This window comes from Osmerus eperlanus, chromosome 14, assembly GCF_963692335.1.
Source record: "Osmerus eperlanus chromosome 14, fOsmEpe2.1, whole genome shotgun sequence".
NCBI classification, from domain to species: Eukaryota; Metazoa; Chordata; class Actinopteri; order Osmeriformes; family Osmeridae; genus Osmerus; species Osmerus eperlanus.
Window position 1 is genome coordinate 11,525,490 of NC_085031.1, and position 20,000 is coordinate 11,545,489.

Genomic DNA, 20,000 nt, shown 5'->3' on the forward strand with positions numbered 1-20,000 from the left:
TGGGTGTCTGGCATCCTGGCCATCCTGAGGGTCCTGGTCTCCCAGTCCACGGAGGACATCGTCCTGTCCCGTGTCCATGAGCTCTCTCTCTCCCCCAGCCTGCTGTCCTGCCCGCCATCCGCCACCTGCACCTGGACGGCCCCGCCCCCTCCGGCGGCCCGGAGGCCAACGTCGAGACGCAGAGGGCGGCGCCGGAGGAGACCTTTGCCAGGTGAGCCCCGCCCACCTCTGGGGTTGTGTTCAAAAGAGTTTCGAAAGATGTTAAACCCCCCCCCCCCCCCCCCCCCCCCCCCGCCCGTTCCTCACCGAACCTTCTCTACCGTCTGTCTTTTTAAATCTCCTGATTCCTCTATCTTCCTTTACACGTATTTAACCCCCCCCCCGCCCCCCCAGGTTCCTGCTCCAGCTGGTGGGGGTTCTGCTGGAGGACATCTCGTCCAGGCAGGTGAAGGTGGACATGACGGAGCAGCAGCACACCTTCTACTGCCAGCAGCTGGGCACCCTGCTCATGTGCCTCATCCACATCTTCAAGAGCGGTGAGCACACACACACACACACACACTCCTGCAACCCCCGCACACATTACGTTGGACCATCAATCCACTGTCTCCTTCCTTCCTACCTCCCTTCCTCCTCCTCCCGCGCTCCCTCAGGAATGTTCCGGAGGATCACGGCGGCGGCGACCCGCCTCCTGAAGGGGGAGGGGGCGGCGGCGGGGGGCGGGGCCAGCGACGGGGGCGAGTTCTACCCCCTGGAGGGTCTGAACGCCATGGTGCAGTGTCTGACCACCACACACCCCTCACTGGTGCTGCTGTGGTGCCAAGTGCTGCTCATCATCCACTACACCAACTACTCCTGGTGGGCCGAGGTGCACCAGACGCCCAGGTACAGACACACACACACACACACACACACACTAAGGTAAACTCACTCCTGTGTTCTCAGCAGAGCTTTCACCTATGCGCTTTCCCTCCCTCCCTCCCTCCCTCCAGGGGCCACAGCCTGTCCTCCTCCAAGCTGCTGAGCCCCCACTCCTCCAGCGAGGGGGAGGAGGAGAAGCCGGAGGCACGGCTGGCCATGGTCAACCGGGAGATCGTCCGGCGGGGCGCGCTCATCCTCTTCTGTGACTACGTGGTGAGAGCTTGCTGCTGCCTGCAGGGACTCCAGCCAGGCATGAGGACACTGGACCTGCTTAGGCTCACTGTGGAACGTTTGTTGTTGTGGATGTACAGAAGTCTTTGAGCTCATTGGAAGTCTTTAATTTGTTTCCGTATCGTCTCCTTTGATCTGAACTGTCCAACGCTCCCAAACGGGCCTTTTCGTTCGCCCCCCCCCCCCCCCCGCAGTGTCAGAACCTCCATGACTCGGAGCACCTGACCTGGCTGATGGTGAACCACGTGCGCGACCTCATCAACCTGTCCCACGAGCCGCCGGTGCAGGACTTCATCAGCGCCGTGCACCGCAACTCGGCCGCCAGCGGCCTCTTCATCCAGGCCATCCACTCCCGCTGCGACAACCTCGCCACGGTGAGGGTCGCCCGGCGACCCGAGAGGGTGAAGCCCATCGCGGCCGTGTGGCCATCGCCCCTCCTGCTGCTCCTCTGACCCCGCTCCCACAATCAAATACAAGATGTTTTTGATCTGTGTTTCACCATTTCCTTGTCCCCTCCATCCTCCTCCTGTTCCTCTCCTACCCCCCTCTCGTCCTCCTGTTCCTCTCCCCCTCAGCCCACCATGTTGAGGAAGACCCTGCAGTGTCTGGAGGGCATCCACCTGAGCCAGTCTGGCTCTCTGCTCATGCTGTACGTGGACAAGCTGCTCAGCACCCCCTTCAGGGTGCTGGCGCGCATGGTGGACACGCTGGCCTGCCGCCGCGTGGAGATGCTGCTGGCCGAGACGCTGCAGGTGGGCCACGCTGGGGGGGGGGGGGGGGGGGGGGAGTACAGCTGCCAGCTGCGTGGGTCTCGGGGGTGTGTGTGTGTGTGTGTGGATGTAAAGGTTTTCCATGTTGTAAAGGGAGTTTGAAGCTACAGTTGAGGTTTCAGTTGAAGTTTGGACCTTTTTGGGTTGTTAGCTGGTACTGAGCCTTGTGTGTGTCTCCAGAACAGCGTAGCTCAGCTTCCTGTAGAAGAACTGGACCGTCTCCAGGAGTACCTTCAGACCAGCGGACTGGCTCAGAGGTAATACTGCTCTCAATAATGTTACTAATACTCTGAGCACCACTACTAGAGGGAACAGGATGAGTTATTCATTGATTGTGTCATTTGATTTGTGATGGTGTCCTTTTTTTCTCCTTCCTGTTCCAGGCATCAGAGGTTCTATTCCCTGCTGGACAGGTTCCGAGCCACCGTCGCCGAGGAAACGAGCAGCCCCGCCCCTCCCGTGACATCACACCCCCTGGATGGGGACCCGCCCCCTGCCCCAGAGTTGGTCATTGCTGACAAGGTCAGAGTACTGGTTGTGTTTGTGTGTCTTCGTGTCTGCGGGTGTGTGTGCGCGTGTGTGTTAATGTAACCTTTGCATTCGTTCAGGAATGGTACGTGTCTTTGGTGAAGTCACAGTGCTGTCTCCGTGGCGACGGAGCTCTCACGGAGACCACGGAACTCCTGACCAAACTACCTCCCACTGACCTGTCCAGCATCATGAGCTGCAAGGTAACACACACACACACACACACAGAAACCTCCTCTAGGTACCACATGTCAAAATGGATCCCCTTACCCACCCACCCTCTTTCTCTCTCCCTCTCAGGAGTTCAACCTCAGTCTCCTCTGCCCCTGTCTGAGTATGGGGCTGCAGAGGTTGACCAGGGGTCAAGGGTCGTTGCTGCTGGAGACGGCCCTGCAGGTTACCCTGGAGCAGCTGGGCAGTGTCACGCAGCAACTTCCTGTCCCTCACCAGTCCTTCCTGCCGCCCTCTGAACCCTCACCCTACTGGGACAAGCTGGCTGAAGTCTATGGTGAGAAACTGTGTGTGTTCTCATTCTCCAACACCTCTGAATGACCTTTTTAGGGTCATTTGATTGTTTAATCTCTCTTTCTCTCTCCCCCTCCATCTCTCCCTCTCTCGGTTTCTCCATCTTTCTCCCTATCTCTCTCTCTCTACCACTCCCTCTCTCTCTCTACCCCCCTCTCTCTCTCTCCCTCCCTCTCTCCTTCCTCCAGGAGAGGCAGGTTTCTGCCCCAGGGTTCTGTCTCTGTGCCGCGCCCTGTCCCAGTACCTGCTGTGTGTGTCCCAGCTGCCTTCCTCGTTCCACATCCCGTCGGACAAGGAGCACCTCATCACCTCCTTCACTTGCCTGGTCACCGAGGTGAGGCCCCGGTGACCCCTCACCCTGGTGACCCCTCACGTCGGTGACCCCTGACCTCAGCTCCCCTCACCCCGACACGGGCGCACGCTGGCGTTGGCTCGCGCGGTTTTCTAACCTCCCATGTTTCATTGGCCTTCCCTTCCCTGTATGTCCTCCCTCCCTCCCCAACCCCCTCCTTCCTTCTCTCCCCCTTTCCGTAACCCGTCCCCCCTCCCTCCATGACTCGTCCCTCCCTGACCCCCTCCTCTCTCCCCCTGTCCCTCCCCCCTCCCTCCCTGACGCCCTCCTCTCTCCCCCTGTCCCTCCCCCCTCCCTCCCTGACGCCCTCCTCTCTCCCCCGGTCCCTCCCCCTCCCTCCCTGACGCCCTCCTCTCTCCCCCGGTCCTTCCCCCCTCCTCCAGGTGGTGGCGTGGCGTCTGCTCCAGGACCAGGTGCCTCTGAGCGTGGACCTCCAGGGGGCCCTGTCCTGCCTGTGCCTGGCCCTGCAGCAGCCCTGCATCTGGAGCCGCCTGGCCTCGGCCGCCTACACCACACACACCTGCTCCCTGGTGCACTGCCTCCGGCTCCTCATCACCGCAGGTGGGTTTTGTGTGTGCGTGTGTGTTCAGGGGAGGTGGGTGTTTGTGTGTGTTCAGGGGAGGTGGGTGTTTGTGTGTGTTCAGGGGAGGTGGGTGTTTGTGTGTGCGTGTGTGTTCAGGGGAGGTGGGTGTTTGTGTGTGCGTGTGTGTTCAGGGGAGGTGGGTGTTTGTGTGTGCGTGTGTGTTCAGGGGAGGTGGGTGTTTGTGTGTGTGTGTGTGTTCAGGGGAGGTGGGTGTTTGTGTGTGCGTGTGTGTTCAGGGGAGGTGGGTGTTTGTGTGTGCGTGTGTGTTCAGGGGAGGTGGGTGTTTGTGTGTGCGTGTGTGTTCAGGGGAGGTGGGTGTTTGTGTGTGCGTGTGTGTTCAGGGGAGGTGGGTGTTTGTGTGTGTTCAGGGGAGGTGGGTGTTTGTGTGTGTTCAGGGGAGGTGGGTGTGCGTGTGTGTTCAGGGGAGGTAGGTGTTTGTGTGTGTTCAGGGGAGGTGGGTGTTTGTGAGTAGGTGCTTACGATGGGTCACTGGGGTGTTTCTGTGTAAATATGTGTATGTTTGGGAGCGTTTGCGTGTGAGAAACCTAAACTTTGCCTGTGTGTGTGTGTGTGTCTCCAGTGGCGGTGGGTCCAGGAGACCAGCTGCTGCGCCCAGAGAGGAAGATAGACAAGGGTCGAGACTCAGACTCTGACCAGGTCGACTCTCCACACCTCGACAGTGAGTATCACCACCTCACACACACACACACACACACACACACACACACACAAAGAAATGTTATGACTTGATGACACCAAGTGTGTGTTTTCTAGACGTGTGTGAGCGCCGTGCGTGTGAGACCATGGCAGAGCTGGTGGAGGGGCTCCAGAGCATCCTGGCACTTGGTCACCATAGGAACAGCTCCATCCCTGCCTTCCTCACCCCGACACTACGCAACATTGTCATCAGTCTGTCCAGACTGCCCTTGGTCAACAGCTACACACGAGTGCCCCCACTGGTCAGTCTGACTGTGTGTGTGGGTGTGTGTGTGGGTGTGTGTGTGGGTGTGGGTGTGGGTGAACGTTTGCGCATGTTTGCATACCCAACTTCTACGTGTGTGTCTGTATGCATATAAAATGTGTGTGTGTTTAGTACTTACGTGACTGTGTGCCTTTGTACATGTATGCATAACTAACGTCTCTGTGTGTGTGTGTGTGTGTACATCACGTGTGTGTGTAGGTGTGGAAGCTGGGCTGGTCCCCTCTGCCAGGTGGAGAGTTTGGCACAGCCCTCCCTGAGATCCCTGTGGAGTTCCTTCAGGAGAAGGATGTCTTCAGAGAGTTCCTCTACCGCATCAACACACTGGGTGAGAGGGTACACTCACACACACACACACACACACACACACACACACAGGATGTCGTTTCCTCAAGCAATACAGTCTTCGGCCGCCGTACAGAAGAGTTTTCTTATGTCTTCAAACATTTCCAACCCAACATGTCCGATGCGTGGTTCTCAGCGCTGGTCCTCAGGAACCCCCTGACCTGCATGTTCTAGATCAGGGGTGTTCAATCCTGGTCCTCGAGAGCCCCTGTCCTGCATGTTTTAGATGTTTCCCTGCTCCAGCACACCTGATTCAAATGAATGGTCATTACCCGGCTTCCACAGAGCTTGATAACAACCCATTCATTTGAATCAGGTGTGCTGGAGCAGGGAAACATCTAAAACATGCAGGACAGGGGCTCTCGAGGACCAGGATTGAACACCCCTGTTCTAGATGTTTCCAAACACACCCGATTCAAATGAATGGTTGTTATCAGGCTTCCGCAGAGCTTGATAACAACCCATTCATCAGTTGTGTCATCTAAAATAGTACCCAAATACTTACACTGCTCCACACTCTCAGCGCCCATTCCATTTATCATTTCTTGGTGAGGTGCTCTGTATAGTGAAGTCTTGCAGATTTTTCTTCCCATGTTGCTGTGACCGCGTTGTGACCGCGCTGTGACCGCGTTGTGACCGTATTGTAGGCTGGAGCAGCAGAACCCAGTTTGAGGAGACGTGGGCCACTTTGCTGGGGGTGCTGGTCACCCAACCGCTCCCTATGGACCAGGAGGAGGAGACCCAGCAGGAGGTACACACACACACACACACACACATACTTACAGGGTTAGGTTTTTCACCTTAAAGTGTGAATACACACACGTTAAGTTGACCACCTTCGGTTGTGTGTGTGTGCGTCTAACCCTAACCCCTCCCCCAGGAGGACCTGGAGAGGACTCAGATCAACGTGCTGGCCGTCCAGGCCATCAGCTCCCTGGTGCTGAGCGCCATGACCCTGCCCACCGCTGGCAACCCTGCCGTCAGCTGTCTGGAGCAGCAGCCACGCAACAAGAGCCTGAAGGCTCTCGACACTCGGTACACACACACACACACACACACTGATCACTCACATTGTGTCAAATAATCATATCAACACTACATGAATGATATTTGTGTACTCACTCACACATACAGACACCCAGGTATAGGATTGTAGTATACAGACACTGTTTGAATGGTGTTTGTGCACACACACACACACACACACACCAGCATTGCTGATGTGTTAACTCGTCCTGCACGTCCCTCAGGTTTGGCCGGAAGCTGTCTGTGATCCGAGGGGAGGTGGAGAGAGAGATCCAGGCTCTGGTGTCCAAGAGAGACAACGTCCACACTCACCACCCCTACCACGCCTGGGACCCCGTACCCTCGCTGTCTGCTGCCTCCGCAGGTCAAACACACGCACACACACGCACACACAGACATACTGTCATCGCAACAGGTGTGTTGCCTTCCACATACTTCCTGGACAGAAATACTGGCTGTTTATATTTACACGTTCAATATTGTGTGTGCGTGTGCATCTTTCAGCAGGCACCCTGATCAGCCACGAGAAGCTGCTGCTCCAGATCAACACAGAGAGGGAGCTGGGCAACATGGACTACAAGCTGGGCCAGGTGTCCATCCACTCTGTGTGGCTGGGCAACAACATCACCCCACTGAGGGAGGAGGAGTGGGGCGAGGACGAGGAGGACGAGACCGACGCCCCAGCCCCCACCTCACCACCCACCTCCCCCATCAACTCCAGGTCTCACACACACACACACTACCTCACCACCCACCTCCCCCATCAACTCCAGGTCTCACACACACACACACTACCTCACCACCCACCTCCCCCATCAACTCCAGGTCTCACACACACACACACTACCTCACCACCCACCTCCCCCATCAACTCCAGGTCTCACACACACACACACTACCTCACCACCCACCTCCCCCATCAACTCCAGGTCTCACACACACACACACTACCTCACCACCCACCTCCCCCATCAACTCCAGGTCTCAGCAGCCGTTCACCCTAAGGGAGCTCTTGCTTGTAGGTGTCCATAACACCTTCTTAACCCCCCTCCCTCCACATCTCTCCAAACAGGAAGCACCGAGCAGGGGTGGACATCCACTCGTGCTCCCAGTTCCTGTTGGAGCTCTACAGCCAGTGGGTCCTCCCCGGTTCCCCTAGCAACAGGAGGACCCCCGTGGTGCTGATCAGCGAGGTGGTCCGCTCGGTGAGGATGGACACACACACACATTCAGTTGTGTTCATTCACAAAATGTCAGTCAGGGAAATAACCATTATTACGCCATGTAGTTTGTAATATGACAGGTAACATCCCTATGCTATTTCATCCTTTCAAACTGACAGGAGGAATAGAACTACACCGATATAGTGAGAGAAATGACCGGTAGTCTTTACCCTGGTCACGCTTCCTCTCATTCAGATGCACGTCCATTTACAGTCTCTCTCTCTCCATCTCTTTTTGTCTCCCTGTCTTTCCCTCTCTCTTACCATCTCTTTCCTCTCCATCTCTGTCTACTCCCTTGCTCTTTTTCTCTCCCTTTCTATATCTCCATCTCCCCCCCCCCCCCCTTTCTCTCCCTGTCTCTCTGCCCCCCCCCCCCCCCCTCCAGTTGTTAGCTGTGTCCGACCTGTTCACAGAGAGGAACCAGTTTGACATGATGTTCTCCACCCTGATGGAGCTGCAGAAGGTGCATCCCCCTGAGGACGAGATCCTCAACCAGTACCTGGTGCCGGCCATCTGCAAGGCTGCTGCCGTACTTGGGATGGTGAGGAGTGTGTGATTGAGCTTGCACTGTTGCTTTCTATCATTGTCCCTGTACTTTGTGTATTTTGTGAATGTATCCATCTCCCTATCAGTTCAATCATTCATCCCTACGTCAATCCATTTAATTAATTCACTAATCCCCCCCCCCCCCCCTCCAGGACAAGGCGATAGCGGAGCCCGTGTGCCGCCTGCTGGAGACCACCCTCCGCAGCACCCACCTCCCCAGCCGCATGGGTGCTCTCCACGGCGTGCTGTACGTGCTGGAGTGTGACCTGCTGGACGACACGGCCAAGCAGCTGATCCCCGCCGTGTCCGAGTACCTGCTGTCCAACCTCCGCGCCATCGCACAGTGAGGGCGCACACACCAACACACACACACACACACTGTACAAGCAGCTCCACACACTCCGGTGGCAGGGATGCTAATTGGTGTCCTGCCATGGGAGTGGAGGTGGATGATGAGAAGGCTCATGCTGAGAACACACACACACACACACACACTGTATATGACCTTCTGTTGTCTCTGTTAGTCCTTAAATACATGGAAATGCCATCTTCTGTGTCTGGCTGTGAACAGTCAGATATGGCTGTCCTTTCATCTGGCTACGTTATACAACCATTAGGGATTCAGTGCAAAGTTCAGCCTCATTAATAAGACGAGCCCAACACGAGTCTGGAGATAAAGGACCACCAGATGGCACTACCTGCTTGCCTTCCCACATATTCCACATATCTTCTCCCTCGGGTAGCTGTGTGTCTCAGCCAGTGTGTGTTTAGTGTAAGTAATGTGTGTGTGTGTGTGTGTGTGTCGACAGCTGTGTGAACCTGCATAACCAGCAGCACGTGTTGGTGATGTGTGCCGTGGCCTTCTACATGATGGAGAACTATCCTCTGGATGTGGGAGCCGACTTCACCGCCGGAGTCATCCAGGTCAGGGCCGAGTGTGTGTAGACGTGTGTGTGTGTGTGTAGACGTGTGTGTGTGTGTGTCCGTCTCCCTTTCTCTATTCCTTCCATTCTTTCCTCTCCACTGGCTCGCTCCTTCCTTATCCTTTATGTCATGTTTATCTCCTGCCTCCCTCCCTGTCTTCCTCTTTCTCCCTCCAACCCCACCCACCATGTCCATTCACTTCCAAATTACCTCACGAGATTGATGTTCCGTCGTGTTCCCCCCCCCCCCAGACGTGCGCCGTGATGGTGTCGTCCAGCGAGGAGTCCACCCCGTCGGTCATCTACCACTGCGTCCTGAGGGGTCTGGAGCGCCTGCTGCTGTCGGAGCAGCTGTCCCGGCTGGACAGCGAGGCGCTGGTCAAGCTCAGCGTGGAGCGCGTCAACATGCCCAGCCCCCATAGGGCCATGGCCGCGCTGGGGCTCATGCTCACCTGCATGTACACCGGTAAGACTCCCTGCTGGCGACGCCGAGCACTTCCTGTTTCGGTTTACGAAGGCTTAAAGCTGCAGTTCTTCAATGGCATGAACGCCTACTGTTCTTGATACTAACGCTAGCTAACTAGCTTACCTGCATGTACATTAGGACTGCGCTTACCTGTCATGGAGTCAGTACTCACGATCATGAATGCTAAATGCTAACAAGCGTGTATGCTAAATGCTAACTAGCATGTCCACTAAATGCTCACTTGCATGTAGACTGAAACTGGTCAGTGATGAGCTCACAAATGCTTGCCAGCTCCTACCTGCATGCCCAGCGATTTTTTACGTTCCCATCAAGTGTTCTGATTACACTACAGTACCTTCACAACACGCTAATGCTTACCATCGCTCAAACCCATACACTCAGACAGTTTTTGAGCTACAGTTATCGTGTGGTAAGGACTTACAGTACAGCCTTGAAAGTTCCTTTACTTGTGCAAGCTTTCATGTAATCTAGCTACCTGTGGTATTAGCAACTGCGGTGGCCTCTACAATTCCCTGTACTAACTCTAGCCAGCTAGCTCCCCCGTAAGCTAACCACTAACGTGCTAACCAGCAGTCTCCTACCCTAACAGGGGCGAGCCTCCGTTGCCTTGCCAAGTCCAACCCTGATGTGGCACAGACTGGTTACCTGTCCAATTTCACTGCCAATTTATTGAACGTTTTCAATCTTCCCACACAATGTAATTCCCGACCTTTCTCCTATTCACTCCTCAATGCAGAACCCCTCTTCCCCCAATCCCCTCCCAGTTTTAACTCAACCTTCCTAATTTAACGGCGGTCACACTTTCGTCCTCCCAGCGGTGGTTGCGTCGGGTTCAGAGGTCACAGAGGTTAGGGGTCAGGTTGGCGTTGGCGAGGCGGTGGCGGTCACCGCTGGTCCTGTTGGTTTCTCCTCAGGCAAGGAGAAGGCCAGCCCCGGTCGCCCCGCCGACGCGGACCCCCAGGCCCCCGACAGCGAGTCCGTCATCGTCGCCATGGAGAGGGTGTCCGTGCTCTTTGACAGGTATGGAAACGCACTTTGGGTGTATACACATCCACGCCCAGGCAGCCAGATGCAGCCAGACCCTCATCCCTGTCCTTGCCTCTGGGACGCTTCTCTCTCCAGGATCCGTAAGGGTTTCCCCAGCGAGGCGCGGGTGGTGGCCAGGATCCTGCCTCAGTTCCTGGACGACTTCTTCCCTCCGCAGGACGTCATGAACAAGGTCATCGGGGAGTTCCTGTCCAATCAGCAGCCTTATCCACAATTCATGGCCAGCGTGGTTTACAAGGTCAGTGGGGAATGACTCACCCTCACAGACTCTCTCACTCACACACACACACACACACACACACACACACACACACACACAAACACATCCTTGTTTAAATTGGCGCTGGTATTTTTCTACCGTCTTCATTAGTCAGTTCTGCCATTTTGTCCTGGTCTGTCTAGAAAAGGAATGTTCCCTTGAACAGAATTTCAATGGAAATGTGGTCAGAAACCGTTGCTTAGTTACTGGTATAGAGCTCTTTGTTTCATGGACTTGCAAGCACTTTCTTAACAACATGTTGGCAAGGCAACGGGCAACAGAAAGAACACCAACCATGGTAGTATAGTTAAGGCTCAATGGCAGAAATAAACCTTGCATTTGTTCTTCCCATGAAATTCTCCACAATGTGGATCCTGGTAATTGTCTGGTTGCAATGATTCCTCTCTCCTCCACCTCACTCCTTCATAATTCTGTTCTTCTCCTCCACGTCCATATCTGGCCCCACCAGGTGTTTCAGACTCTGCATGCGACAGGCCAGTCATCGATGGTGCGTGACTGGGTGCTGCTGTCCCTGTCCAACTTCACCCAGAGGACGCCCGTGGCCATGGCCATGTGGTCGCTCTCCTGCTTCTTCGTGTCTGCCTCCACCTCCCAGTGGATCTCCGCCCTGTATCCTTGCCGTCTACCTGTGTGTGTGTGTGTGTGTGTGTGCGCGCATCGGTGTTTGTGTCTGTGTGTTTGTGTGCGTGAGAGTGTGTTTATGTATCCCCCATCTCCCCATATACCATTTCCTCCTTAACCCCCCGCCCACTCCAGCCTGCCTCATGTGATCAGCCGTATGGGAAAGAGCGAGGTGGTGGACGTCAACCTCTTCTGCCTGGTGGCCATGGACTTCTACCGGCACCAGATCGACGAGGAGCTGGACCGCCGGGCCTTCCAGTCCGTCTTCGAGACGGTGGCCTCACCTGGCAGCCCCTACCACCAGCTCCTGGCCTGCCTGCTCTCCATCCACCAGGACACCTCCCTCTGAAGGCTTAGGGATGGGTGGGGGAGGAGGTGAGAGAGAGAGAGAGAGAGAGACAATATACCAGGACACCGTCCTCTGAAAATAGAAAGAGGGACATTAGGAAAGAGAGGACACCTTTCGCCAGAGAAAGAAGGTTAGGAGAGAAAGAGAGAGTGTGGAATGAGAGAGAGAGAGAAAGAGAGAGAGAGAGAGCACACCTAGACACTCTCCCAGAAAGAGAATGAATGGAAAGATGAGGTAGACTAGAGGGTTAGATGGATACAGAGAGTTCTTATGTTATCTCTGCTGTATTCTCTGGCCTCATCCTCCCTGTCCCTTTTCCCCACTAATTTCAAGTCAAGGGTTGATAGTGATATGGAAACTTATCCGGTCCTTCAAACCGTCAAAGAAGCATGAAGAGGAAGTGTTGAAAGGGAAGCCATCTTGGAACGTTTGGACGCACTATAGCTAGTCACAGACCTGCACTCTCTCACTGTCCATAGATAAAGAGGAATGGTCTTTCAGAATTATGAAATACACTGGTCCCAAATGCTTTAATGGTTCCACCCTCACTCACATTTCCCCAGGGATGCTTCCGCAAGGACGTACGACAACACTAGCCCCACTCGAACTGACCTTCATTCAGCACCTTGACGAGCAAAGAAAATAATATAAGTGATATTAAGAAGAAAGATGATGAAAAAAGAGTAAAGTAACTGGATTTGTATATTTTCCTGTGAGGACTTGCTTGAGCCTTGTAACGTTATATTGTATGAAGAAAAGTAAAATCTAAAGTATTTACTATATTTAAAGTTCAATACTTCTATTTTTCAGTGTGTTTTGTTACAGAGAGCAGAATACGGATTAAAACTGACAAAGATCATTAGTCTAGATATGTCTGCTTGGTGTTGTCAGTAGTTATCTACAGTATCTTTGTAGTATTTCTTTTTAATTTTTTAAGTAATTCCCTCTATCTTTTGCTTATCAACTCCAAGATGACAGAGGAGTTAGAAAAAGTGAGATAAAGGATAGATATGTTTTATGTATCAAGAGTAAAAAGGATCACTAATAGCCATAGTAAATATCCCTGTCTAAAAATGGCAACAACAACAAAAATGCTGCGATTGTATCATTGTCATTGTGGACCGACAGGGGGGTTGGTCTTTCACTGTTAGCATGATGCTACGATTCCTGTCTCTATGTGCAGTTGGCCTAGCTTAGCCTCCGGGACTAGACAAAGGTCAACACTGGAGTCACCAATCAAAAGGTTTCAGGGAGCTCACCTGAACACGTGTCCCGTAATTACTTGCCACCTATCATAATATGCTTGCCCTTGATAGCTTTGCACTTTGCACCGTTTACAGCTTGGTCAGAAAAAAATGGAGTTCCTGATTGGCTCTTTGGTTAACTTCCTGTTTTCTCTGGCGACTCTTTTTTCAGTCATTCTCCATCTTGTCCCATCCCTGGATGATACCCCACACTAAATCCAACATATTTGCTTCCTCTCAGGATGAGATGTGATTACTTATTGGAATTTTAATCAGTCACTGGGAGTAAAGCCTAGTTATGTTTTATTGGAGTTATCTCAGTGTATCATGTCAAGTCAAGCGTATAATTGTAACGTAAAACATAACTTCACAATGCATGAAGAATGACTGCTGTGCAAACGGGAGCCACAAAAATCCTTCATGTAACAGTGACGGGTGTTCTCTTTTTGGACAGACATTCTCAAACGGAACGTATGCAAACGAAGCTTTAAGCCGACATGATTCCATTTTATAAACTTGACCCTGACATGCTTGGTTGGCCTCCTTACTCCTGTACACACACACATACCAGACGACTGAATCTGTCCTACTGTTTATCCTACAGATGCATGACCCCCCCACTTCCCTGTATTTCCTGTATACTGTATTTCTATGGTAAGGATTCTGGCGTTGGTTATGCCGATGAGGGAGGGAGAGGAGGAGGAACGCAATACAAAAAAGTCCTCTGTTATATAACTGTAGCAACCAACAGCTGCTTTGACCAGTCAACAGGCATCATGGTGTTACCTTAGCAACGCCACCGGTCAATGCTATGTTCTTGTCTGTTGTTGTTTTTCCCTCCCTTCAAAGCTTTAAAACTGCTTCTTTTTAATTCACTCTTCTGGTTTTTTGAAATCTTACAGATGTTCGCCACTTACTGTCTTAGTGCAGCGTATTGAGTGTCTAGCACTTAAAAACTTGAAGTTTTTCTCACGTCAATGGAATCTGCTTTCTTGTTTTCTCTGTGTCAATGTACGCTGCATGGGACTTCAGTGTTTGCATTCAGTACTGGATGACTGGATGACTACCACACACAGAAGGCAATGTAACACACTGACTTTGGTCGTGGTCACCAGTCAAAATGATGTATTCATACAATAAATGATTAAGTCCCCAGTTGTTTGGTAGCTGTTTTTAAGATTATGAAGACAGATGGAAATGTCAGTGTGAGGCCTCCCAAAGCAGTCATATGTGCATAATGAATTAGACAAGCTGTCAGCCAAGAGCAAAGATATATTCTTTTTTTTGTGTGTGCAAGTAATCTATTCCATATTTAATCTGTCTAAAGTCAGATGGACATGTTCTGTTTTAAGGAGATGTAGTCTTGGAAATCTTCTATGTAGATATTGAAATGGGTCTTAGTTGCATCTTTGTTTGTGGTCTTGAGACTATTTTTATTTTTTTAATTCTTAAAATCCAAAAACACTGTACCGAGGTCCCCTGTTGAGATAATACGCTTATCCAGAGTTCTTTTTGGCAGTTGCAGGAAGGAAGGGCCAGGGAAAGGGGGAGGGGCCAGGGCCGAGGTGAAGTTTGATGAGTTTAACACAGCCTGCTCGAAGACTTCCAGACTTTTTCTTCTTCCTGTTTTGGCCCACTTTTAAGGTTAGAAACGAACCTATCATTGCGTAGATGAGAACAACACTGTCTTTCTACCTACACCATCACAATTCACCATTCCAGTGAGATGTGAGTGAACGCGTTTGTGCTAGGGAAGAACTGGACTCCTCCCCTCTCCCCCCCCTCTCGATTCAGCTAAACATTGCCATAATGACTACAGTCATTTAATGCTGGGATGTAACAAAACACATACCCTGAATTTTAGGACCTGCATAGGTGACCACAGCCGCCCAGTGTGTTGTTGACAAAGGCAAATGTTGTCATTCTGCTTTTATGGCGTTCATCCCCAGGTTTGGGAGGCTATGATAGAGCCATGGAACTCAAAACATTCTCATTTGATTCTACACATGGAACTTGTGTTCTGGAGCCTCTTTTGAAGCAGTACATAACCTGTCTCACCTTTCTTCACTGTTTTTCCTGTTCTGAGAATAATATATAATTGAGTATTTAATTTAATGGCACTATTTTAACATGATGAAATACTTGCAATGTCATGTTGTAGAAATGAATAAATGATCAAATGTTAATTCTGTCTATATATTTAATATAGAAAATGTACTGATTGTATTATTTGGCTGCCGTCTTCATGAATTTAAGATTATTATACGTCACACATCCACACACAAAAAAACAAAGTATTATGCACTGAACACTGGACACACTTTCTCTTGTATCAGTTTATCATATGTCCACAGTTCATCCAATTACGTGACAAACAAATAGTGACAAACATATTGTATCCTAGCAAACCTTCCACTTGATAAACTGCTGTAAATGTCATAATTGTGTTGTGGGTGTGACCATCTGCACTAATCCCCTCTCCCTGAGCTGAGGAAGAACTGCCAGGCAAGCCAGACGACCAGCGAGGTTAAGTCAAGACACTTAAGATCAGAATTTGCAGACAGGCAGTATTTTGAGATAGACACGGCATAGGTCGCACGCCGTTGTCTAGGAAATAGCCATGGAGTCACACATAATTGTTTCAAATCACCATGAACTGGACTGGGGCGCTTAAGTACTAATCATAGCCCACGAACACTTAATTGTACACAATGGATGCTTTCATGCTGACAATTTAATGCATTGGCTTATTGTGCTGTGCAGCTGACCGTTTGAGATTTCCTGCATGGTTATTATAGTGTCAGTCCAGTCCAGTGTGGTCTACATAATGATTAGGGATTATCAGTGAGATCTCCATATGTCTCCCGGTAAAGTGTAATTGGAAATACGGCCATAAATGGGCAGTACATCAGTGTGAAAGGACTTGTATCATACAAAATTATATGTACACATGCTATAATTCATTGGTCTCTAAAGCCCGACCACCTTACCTGCCTCTACAAGAAATGAAATCAAGCCCTTGCATTTTTTCTCCGTATAGTTGTTGGTGAGGATATTGATCCGCTGTGGTGCTGATAAGGACATGAACTCAGATCCATCTGTTTTGTTTCCAGACAAGACCACCTGGCCCTGTCTGTATGGTACAGTAGGAAATGTACATGATCCAGGGTTTAGAAGTCTCTCTGAAATCCTGTTGCTCACAGTAATAGGACCCTGGATCATGTACATGAATTAAGCGTATTACCCTGCATGATTATTGTTTTAATTCAGGTTCATCGTTTTCAAGTAACTGTATAATTTATAATCTAATATGCACAACTGACTTCTTGAAGTAAAAGTTTGGAGTTAGTAAACAGTTTAAGTTACTGAAGGTGACAATTAGTGAAGCCTAGTGTTTACGTTTCTAAGAAAACAAGCTACAGCAAAGGTGATCCGTCTGGAAGCGCATCACTTTTCCCTGTGATCTTGCCAACACAAATGTCATGGAGAGAGCACCTGTGGCCTAGCCTATAACCTGCCCCCGATTATTCCCAAGGAAGAGAGGATGCAGACTGTGGAATTTCAGCCAGACAGATAAAAAAAAGACTCGACTAGGCAATTAAATTACTATTTATTTTTGTTGAAAAGCTGTAATTCACCTGAAGAAGTTTAATATGCTAAAACTATCTGTTTTAAACTGCCCATCACTCCATCATGTGACCCTGCGTTGGGTCCGTTAGTCCCTCCTTCTCCTCCCCAAAGATTCGCACACCTCCTTCTCCTTACCAGATGGTTGTAGTCTTTTCCTTTGTTTACTTATCGCGGTGTAGCCATTAATAACAATGGGATTGGACTTGGCATCGTCGGACAATATTTACCAGTAAGCTTTTATAACAATCAATTCATAGCATATTTTCACTTTGTCGAGTCAAGAAAGTTATAGGCTAGTTGACTATGCAATAGGAATTTCGTTCACGAGCCAGCACCTTCAGTTTTCTCCTTGAGCTGATTTTAAGAAATAATTAAACTAATACTATTCTTACGTGCATTATTAACATTTACAAAATATAACAAGTTAGTTTAGTAACATTAACCAGCTGGCAATGGAACAAGATAGGCAGGCGGGCTGCACCTTTTTCTTAGCCATATCATCTCCTGCGAATACAGTACCGTTAGCCAGCTGTGTTTCTTAGTAAAATAGCGTGTCAATACATTGCCATTCAATGTTCTATCTACAAGGAGCTTGCACATTATAACATATGTGTAACTGACACTTTGTTGCTGTGTTTATTGAAAGTTGTGTAAACTGTGAAACGTTACAGACAGCTACTTTGTTACTCTACAATTCTCAGTCAAACTTAAATATTTTTCTTTTTTTGGCGAGTTGGACTTGATGTGACTGACAGTCATATGGGCCAATGACAGGGCAAAAAACGTATGTGTACACTATCGTTGTCAAGGCGACTCATTGAAATTCCTGAGCTTAAGTACAAATGGGGGCGGGACACATGTCCAGCACGGGTGTATTCACATAGGATGATTTTTCAACTAGCGGTTTTAGTCAGTCAAAAAAAGTTAGTAACATTAGTAAATACTTTAAAAAGACATGCTGTTCTGAGAGTTAGCATTTTCTTAGATTTTTATAAAAAATGACGTGGATAATGAACAACCACTGAGATCGCAGTAAGATGAAGTCTGCAAATTTTACAATAATGGTAGGCTAACCCATAGCGTAGCACTGTAGTCTATGCCAGCGAGTCGACATTGCTTGTTTCCCATGGTCGTGTTAATTGTCATTTACTGTGTTGAATTTGCATTGATAACAGTGTATTATAACTAAACATAATCAGATATAAAGTAATAAAATAAAGACATACATACGTTTTTAGGAAGTCAAGCATGTTGCCATGCAACTGTACAGGGCTATATTTTCTCCCCTTTCACCTGTGCATGACTCCGAAAAAACAACGTGTTTATGAACCCCTCCTCTAGTCAGGGTCGGAAATCACTCTAAAGCTTTCATTAGTTGTGCTGCTCTGTACTTTTGTGACTTAATATCTTGAAAATATACTATCAGTATTAACCATGTTTTAAGTGAACCAGTGGTCAACAATGGATATATAGTTTGATTTATAGAAACTGATAGTGTGTAATGTGTGTTGTCTGGTCCTGCAGGTGAACTAGACTGTGAACCCGGCCAGAGTAGCAGCAGGATGGGAGAGCTGGCGTAGTCGTGTTGAAGCTGAGGCCTTGCTCTCACCCTCCTGCTACATTTAGACCTTCTCCTCGGCTTTTCAGAAGGCCACGACACCCACCCTTGAAAGGGGCGGAGGGCGGAGAGGGGCATTTTGGGACACACCCATGCTCTTACTTTGTGTAAAGAAGACCGCCAACATGTCATTTCTTTCACACCAACTGAATTGACTGGAGGTGAAAAAGAGAGAAACCGGAAAAATGTTCAGACAGGCAGATACGTCATCCAAGAGACGTCATGGGGGCGGGCTGCCCTTGTCCCCGCCTCCCCCTCCCCAGGGTCGAATCCGTGGTGTGGAGGTGGCGCGGGGAAGGACGGGGTACGGCTTTACCCTGTCAGGCCAGGGCCCCTGTGTCCTGAGCTGCATTCTGAAAGGAAGCCCCGCTGACTACATGGGCCTGCGCTCTGGCGACCACATCCTGTCCGTCAATGACATCAACGTCTCCAAGGCGTCCCACGAAGACGTGGTCAAGCTCATCGGCCGTTGCACTGGCATCCTTCACCTGGTGATCGCTGAGGGGGAGCGTCACCGCGGTGGCCGTCACCATGGCAGCCGACGAGGTGCCGGGGGCGGGGCGGGCGCTCACGTGGACTCGTGCTCCAGCGACGAGGAGCTGGGCAGTTTCCATGACAACGGTGGCAGCGGCGCCAACAACAACAGCCACCAACACAAAGGAGGATCCAGGGGAGGCTGGTTCAAGCCCAAACTGGACCACAAGGCCCTGGGCATCAACAGGGCTGAAAGGGTAGTGGCAGAGATGCAGTCAGGAGGGATATTCAGCATGATCTTTGAAAACTCTAGCCATTCTTCCAGCAGCTCTGAGAAAGAGCGAGTCATCGCCCCCGGGCCTTCCTCCTCCTCCTCCTCCTCCTCCAAGCCTCGTCCACTCTCCGAACCTGAGTTCCCCCCCTACCGGAACTCCCACCCCCACTCCCGCAGCAACCCTAACCTCCTGTCGGAGGAGGAGATGGCCAGGGTGCTCAACGATGACTCTGTCTTTCTGGACTCCTACCAGCACCCCCTCCACCACCACCAGGAGGACCAGGAGCTGGAGGTGGGAGTCGGGGATGACTTTGCTCTAGAGCCCAGCGAAGGCATCCTGAACGTGGGCATGATGGTGGGGTACCTGGGCTCCATTGAGCTGGCCTCCACGGGAGCCAGTCTGGAGAGCGACAGCCTGCAGGCCATCAGGGGCAGCATGAGGCGGCTCCGTGCCGAGCAGAAGATCCACTCCCTGGTGCTCATGAAGGTGCGGGTGTCAACATCAACAAATCACTTTTGTTTCTTTTTTCATCTCCCAGCAACCTTTACAGCCTTTTTACAGCCTTCCCTTAAACGAAGTTCAAGTATAGTTTACACAACGACAAGCCTTACTTTTCATTACTTTCATTACGCAACATATTTTTTCATTGTTTGCTTTACATTGTATCAGCTGTCCATCAAGTCCACTGAAGAACAAAATAGAAATTATATTCAATATGATATATAATATCTAATGATGTCAACATTCCGACCACCAGGTGATGCATGACTGTGTGCGCCTGGTCAGTGACAGGGGTCAGGTCCTGGCCACCTATCCTGCCGAGAAACTCGCCTTTAGCGCCTGTTGCCCCGACGACCGCCGCTTCTTCGGGCTGGTCACCATGCAGGCCACGGACGACCACGAGGACTGTCGCTACGGCAACGGGCAAGAGGAAGAGGGTGGTCTGAGGACCTCCTGTCATGTTTTCATTGTGGATCCCGATCTGTGTCACCACCAGGTGTGTTTCGGGGTTCAACATACCTT

General features: G+C 50.7%; 2 protein-coding genes across 5 annotated transcripts in view; both read left to right on the forward strand.

Annotated features, from left to right (window-relative positions):
• htt (huntingtin) overlaps nt 1-14,880 on the forward strand; it is a 30,826-nt gene extending 15,946 nt beyond the window's left edge. The window contains 29 exon segments of the mRNA XM_062478192.1: nt 5-157; nt 160-211; nt 394-536; nt 654-885; nt 993-1,134; nt 1,347-1,526; nt 1,728-1,904; nt 2,103-2,179; nt 2,306-2,444; nt 2,531-2,653; nt 2,751-2,958; nt 3,164-3,309; nt 3,711-3,888; nt 4,491-4,589; nt 4,685-4,869; nt 5,091-5,217; nt 5,882-5,985; nt 6,115-6,269; nt 6,485-6,624; nt 6,768-6,981; nt 7,333-7,465; nt 7,869-8,024; nt 8,182-8,372; nt 8,839-8,953; nt 9,205-9,418; nt 10,255-10,459; nt 10,562-10,724; nt 11,215-11,375; nt 11,523-14,880. Of these exon segments, the coding sequence (XP_062334176.1) occupies nt 5-157; nt 160-211; nt 394-536; nt 654-885; nt 993-1,134; nt 1,347-1,526; nt 1,728-1,904; nt 2,103-2,179; nt 2,306-2,444; nt 2,531-2,653; nt 2,751-2,958; nt 3,164-3,309; nt 3,711-3,888; nt 4,491-4,589; nt 4,685-4,869; nt 5,091-5,217; nt 5,882-5,985; nt 6,115-6,269; nt 6,485-6,624; nt 6,768-6,981; nt 7,333-7,465; nt 7,869-8,024; nt 8,182-8,372; nt 8,839-8,953; nt 9,205-9,418; nt 10,255-10,459; nt 10,562-10,724; nt 11,215-11,375; nt 11,523-11,736 (4,526 nt within the window). The 3' untranslated portion in view covers nt 11,737-14,880.
• A 1,826-nt stretch (nt 14,881-16,706) lies between these two features.
• rgs12b (regulator of G protein signaling 12b) overlaps nt 16,707-20,000 on the forward strand; it is a 32,019-nt gene continuing 28,725 nt past the window's right edge. For 2 of the 4 annotated variants that reach the window (XM_062477681.1, XM_062477684.1), the window contains exons 1-3: nt 17,046-17,222; nt 18,135-19,463; nt 19,735-19,974. In XM_062477681.1, coding sequence (XP_062333665.1) covers nt 18,414-19,463; nt 19,735-19,974 — 1,290 coding nt within the window. In that variant the 5' untranslated portion in view covers nt 17,046-17,222; nt 18,135-18,413. Of the gene's footprint in view, nt 16,840-17,045; nt 17,223-17,525; nt 17,675-18,134; nt 19,464-19,734; nt 19,975-20,000 lie in introns of those variants that run through there. The other 2 variants (XM_062477682.1, XM_062477683.1) reach the window with 2 other exon arrangements.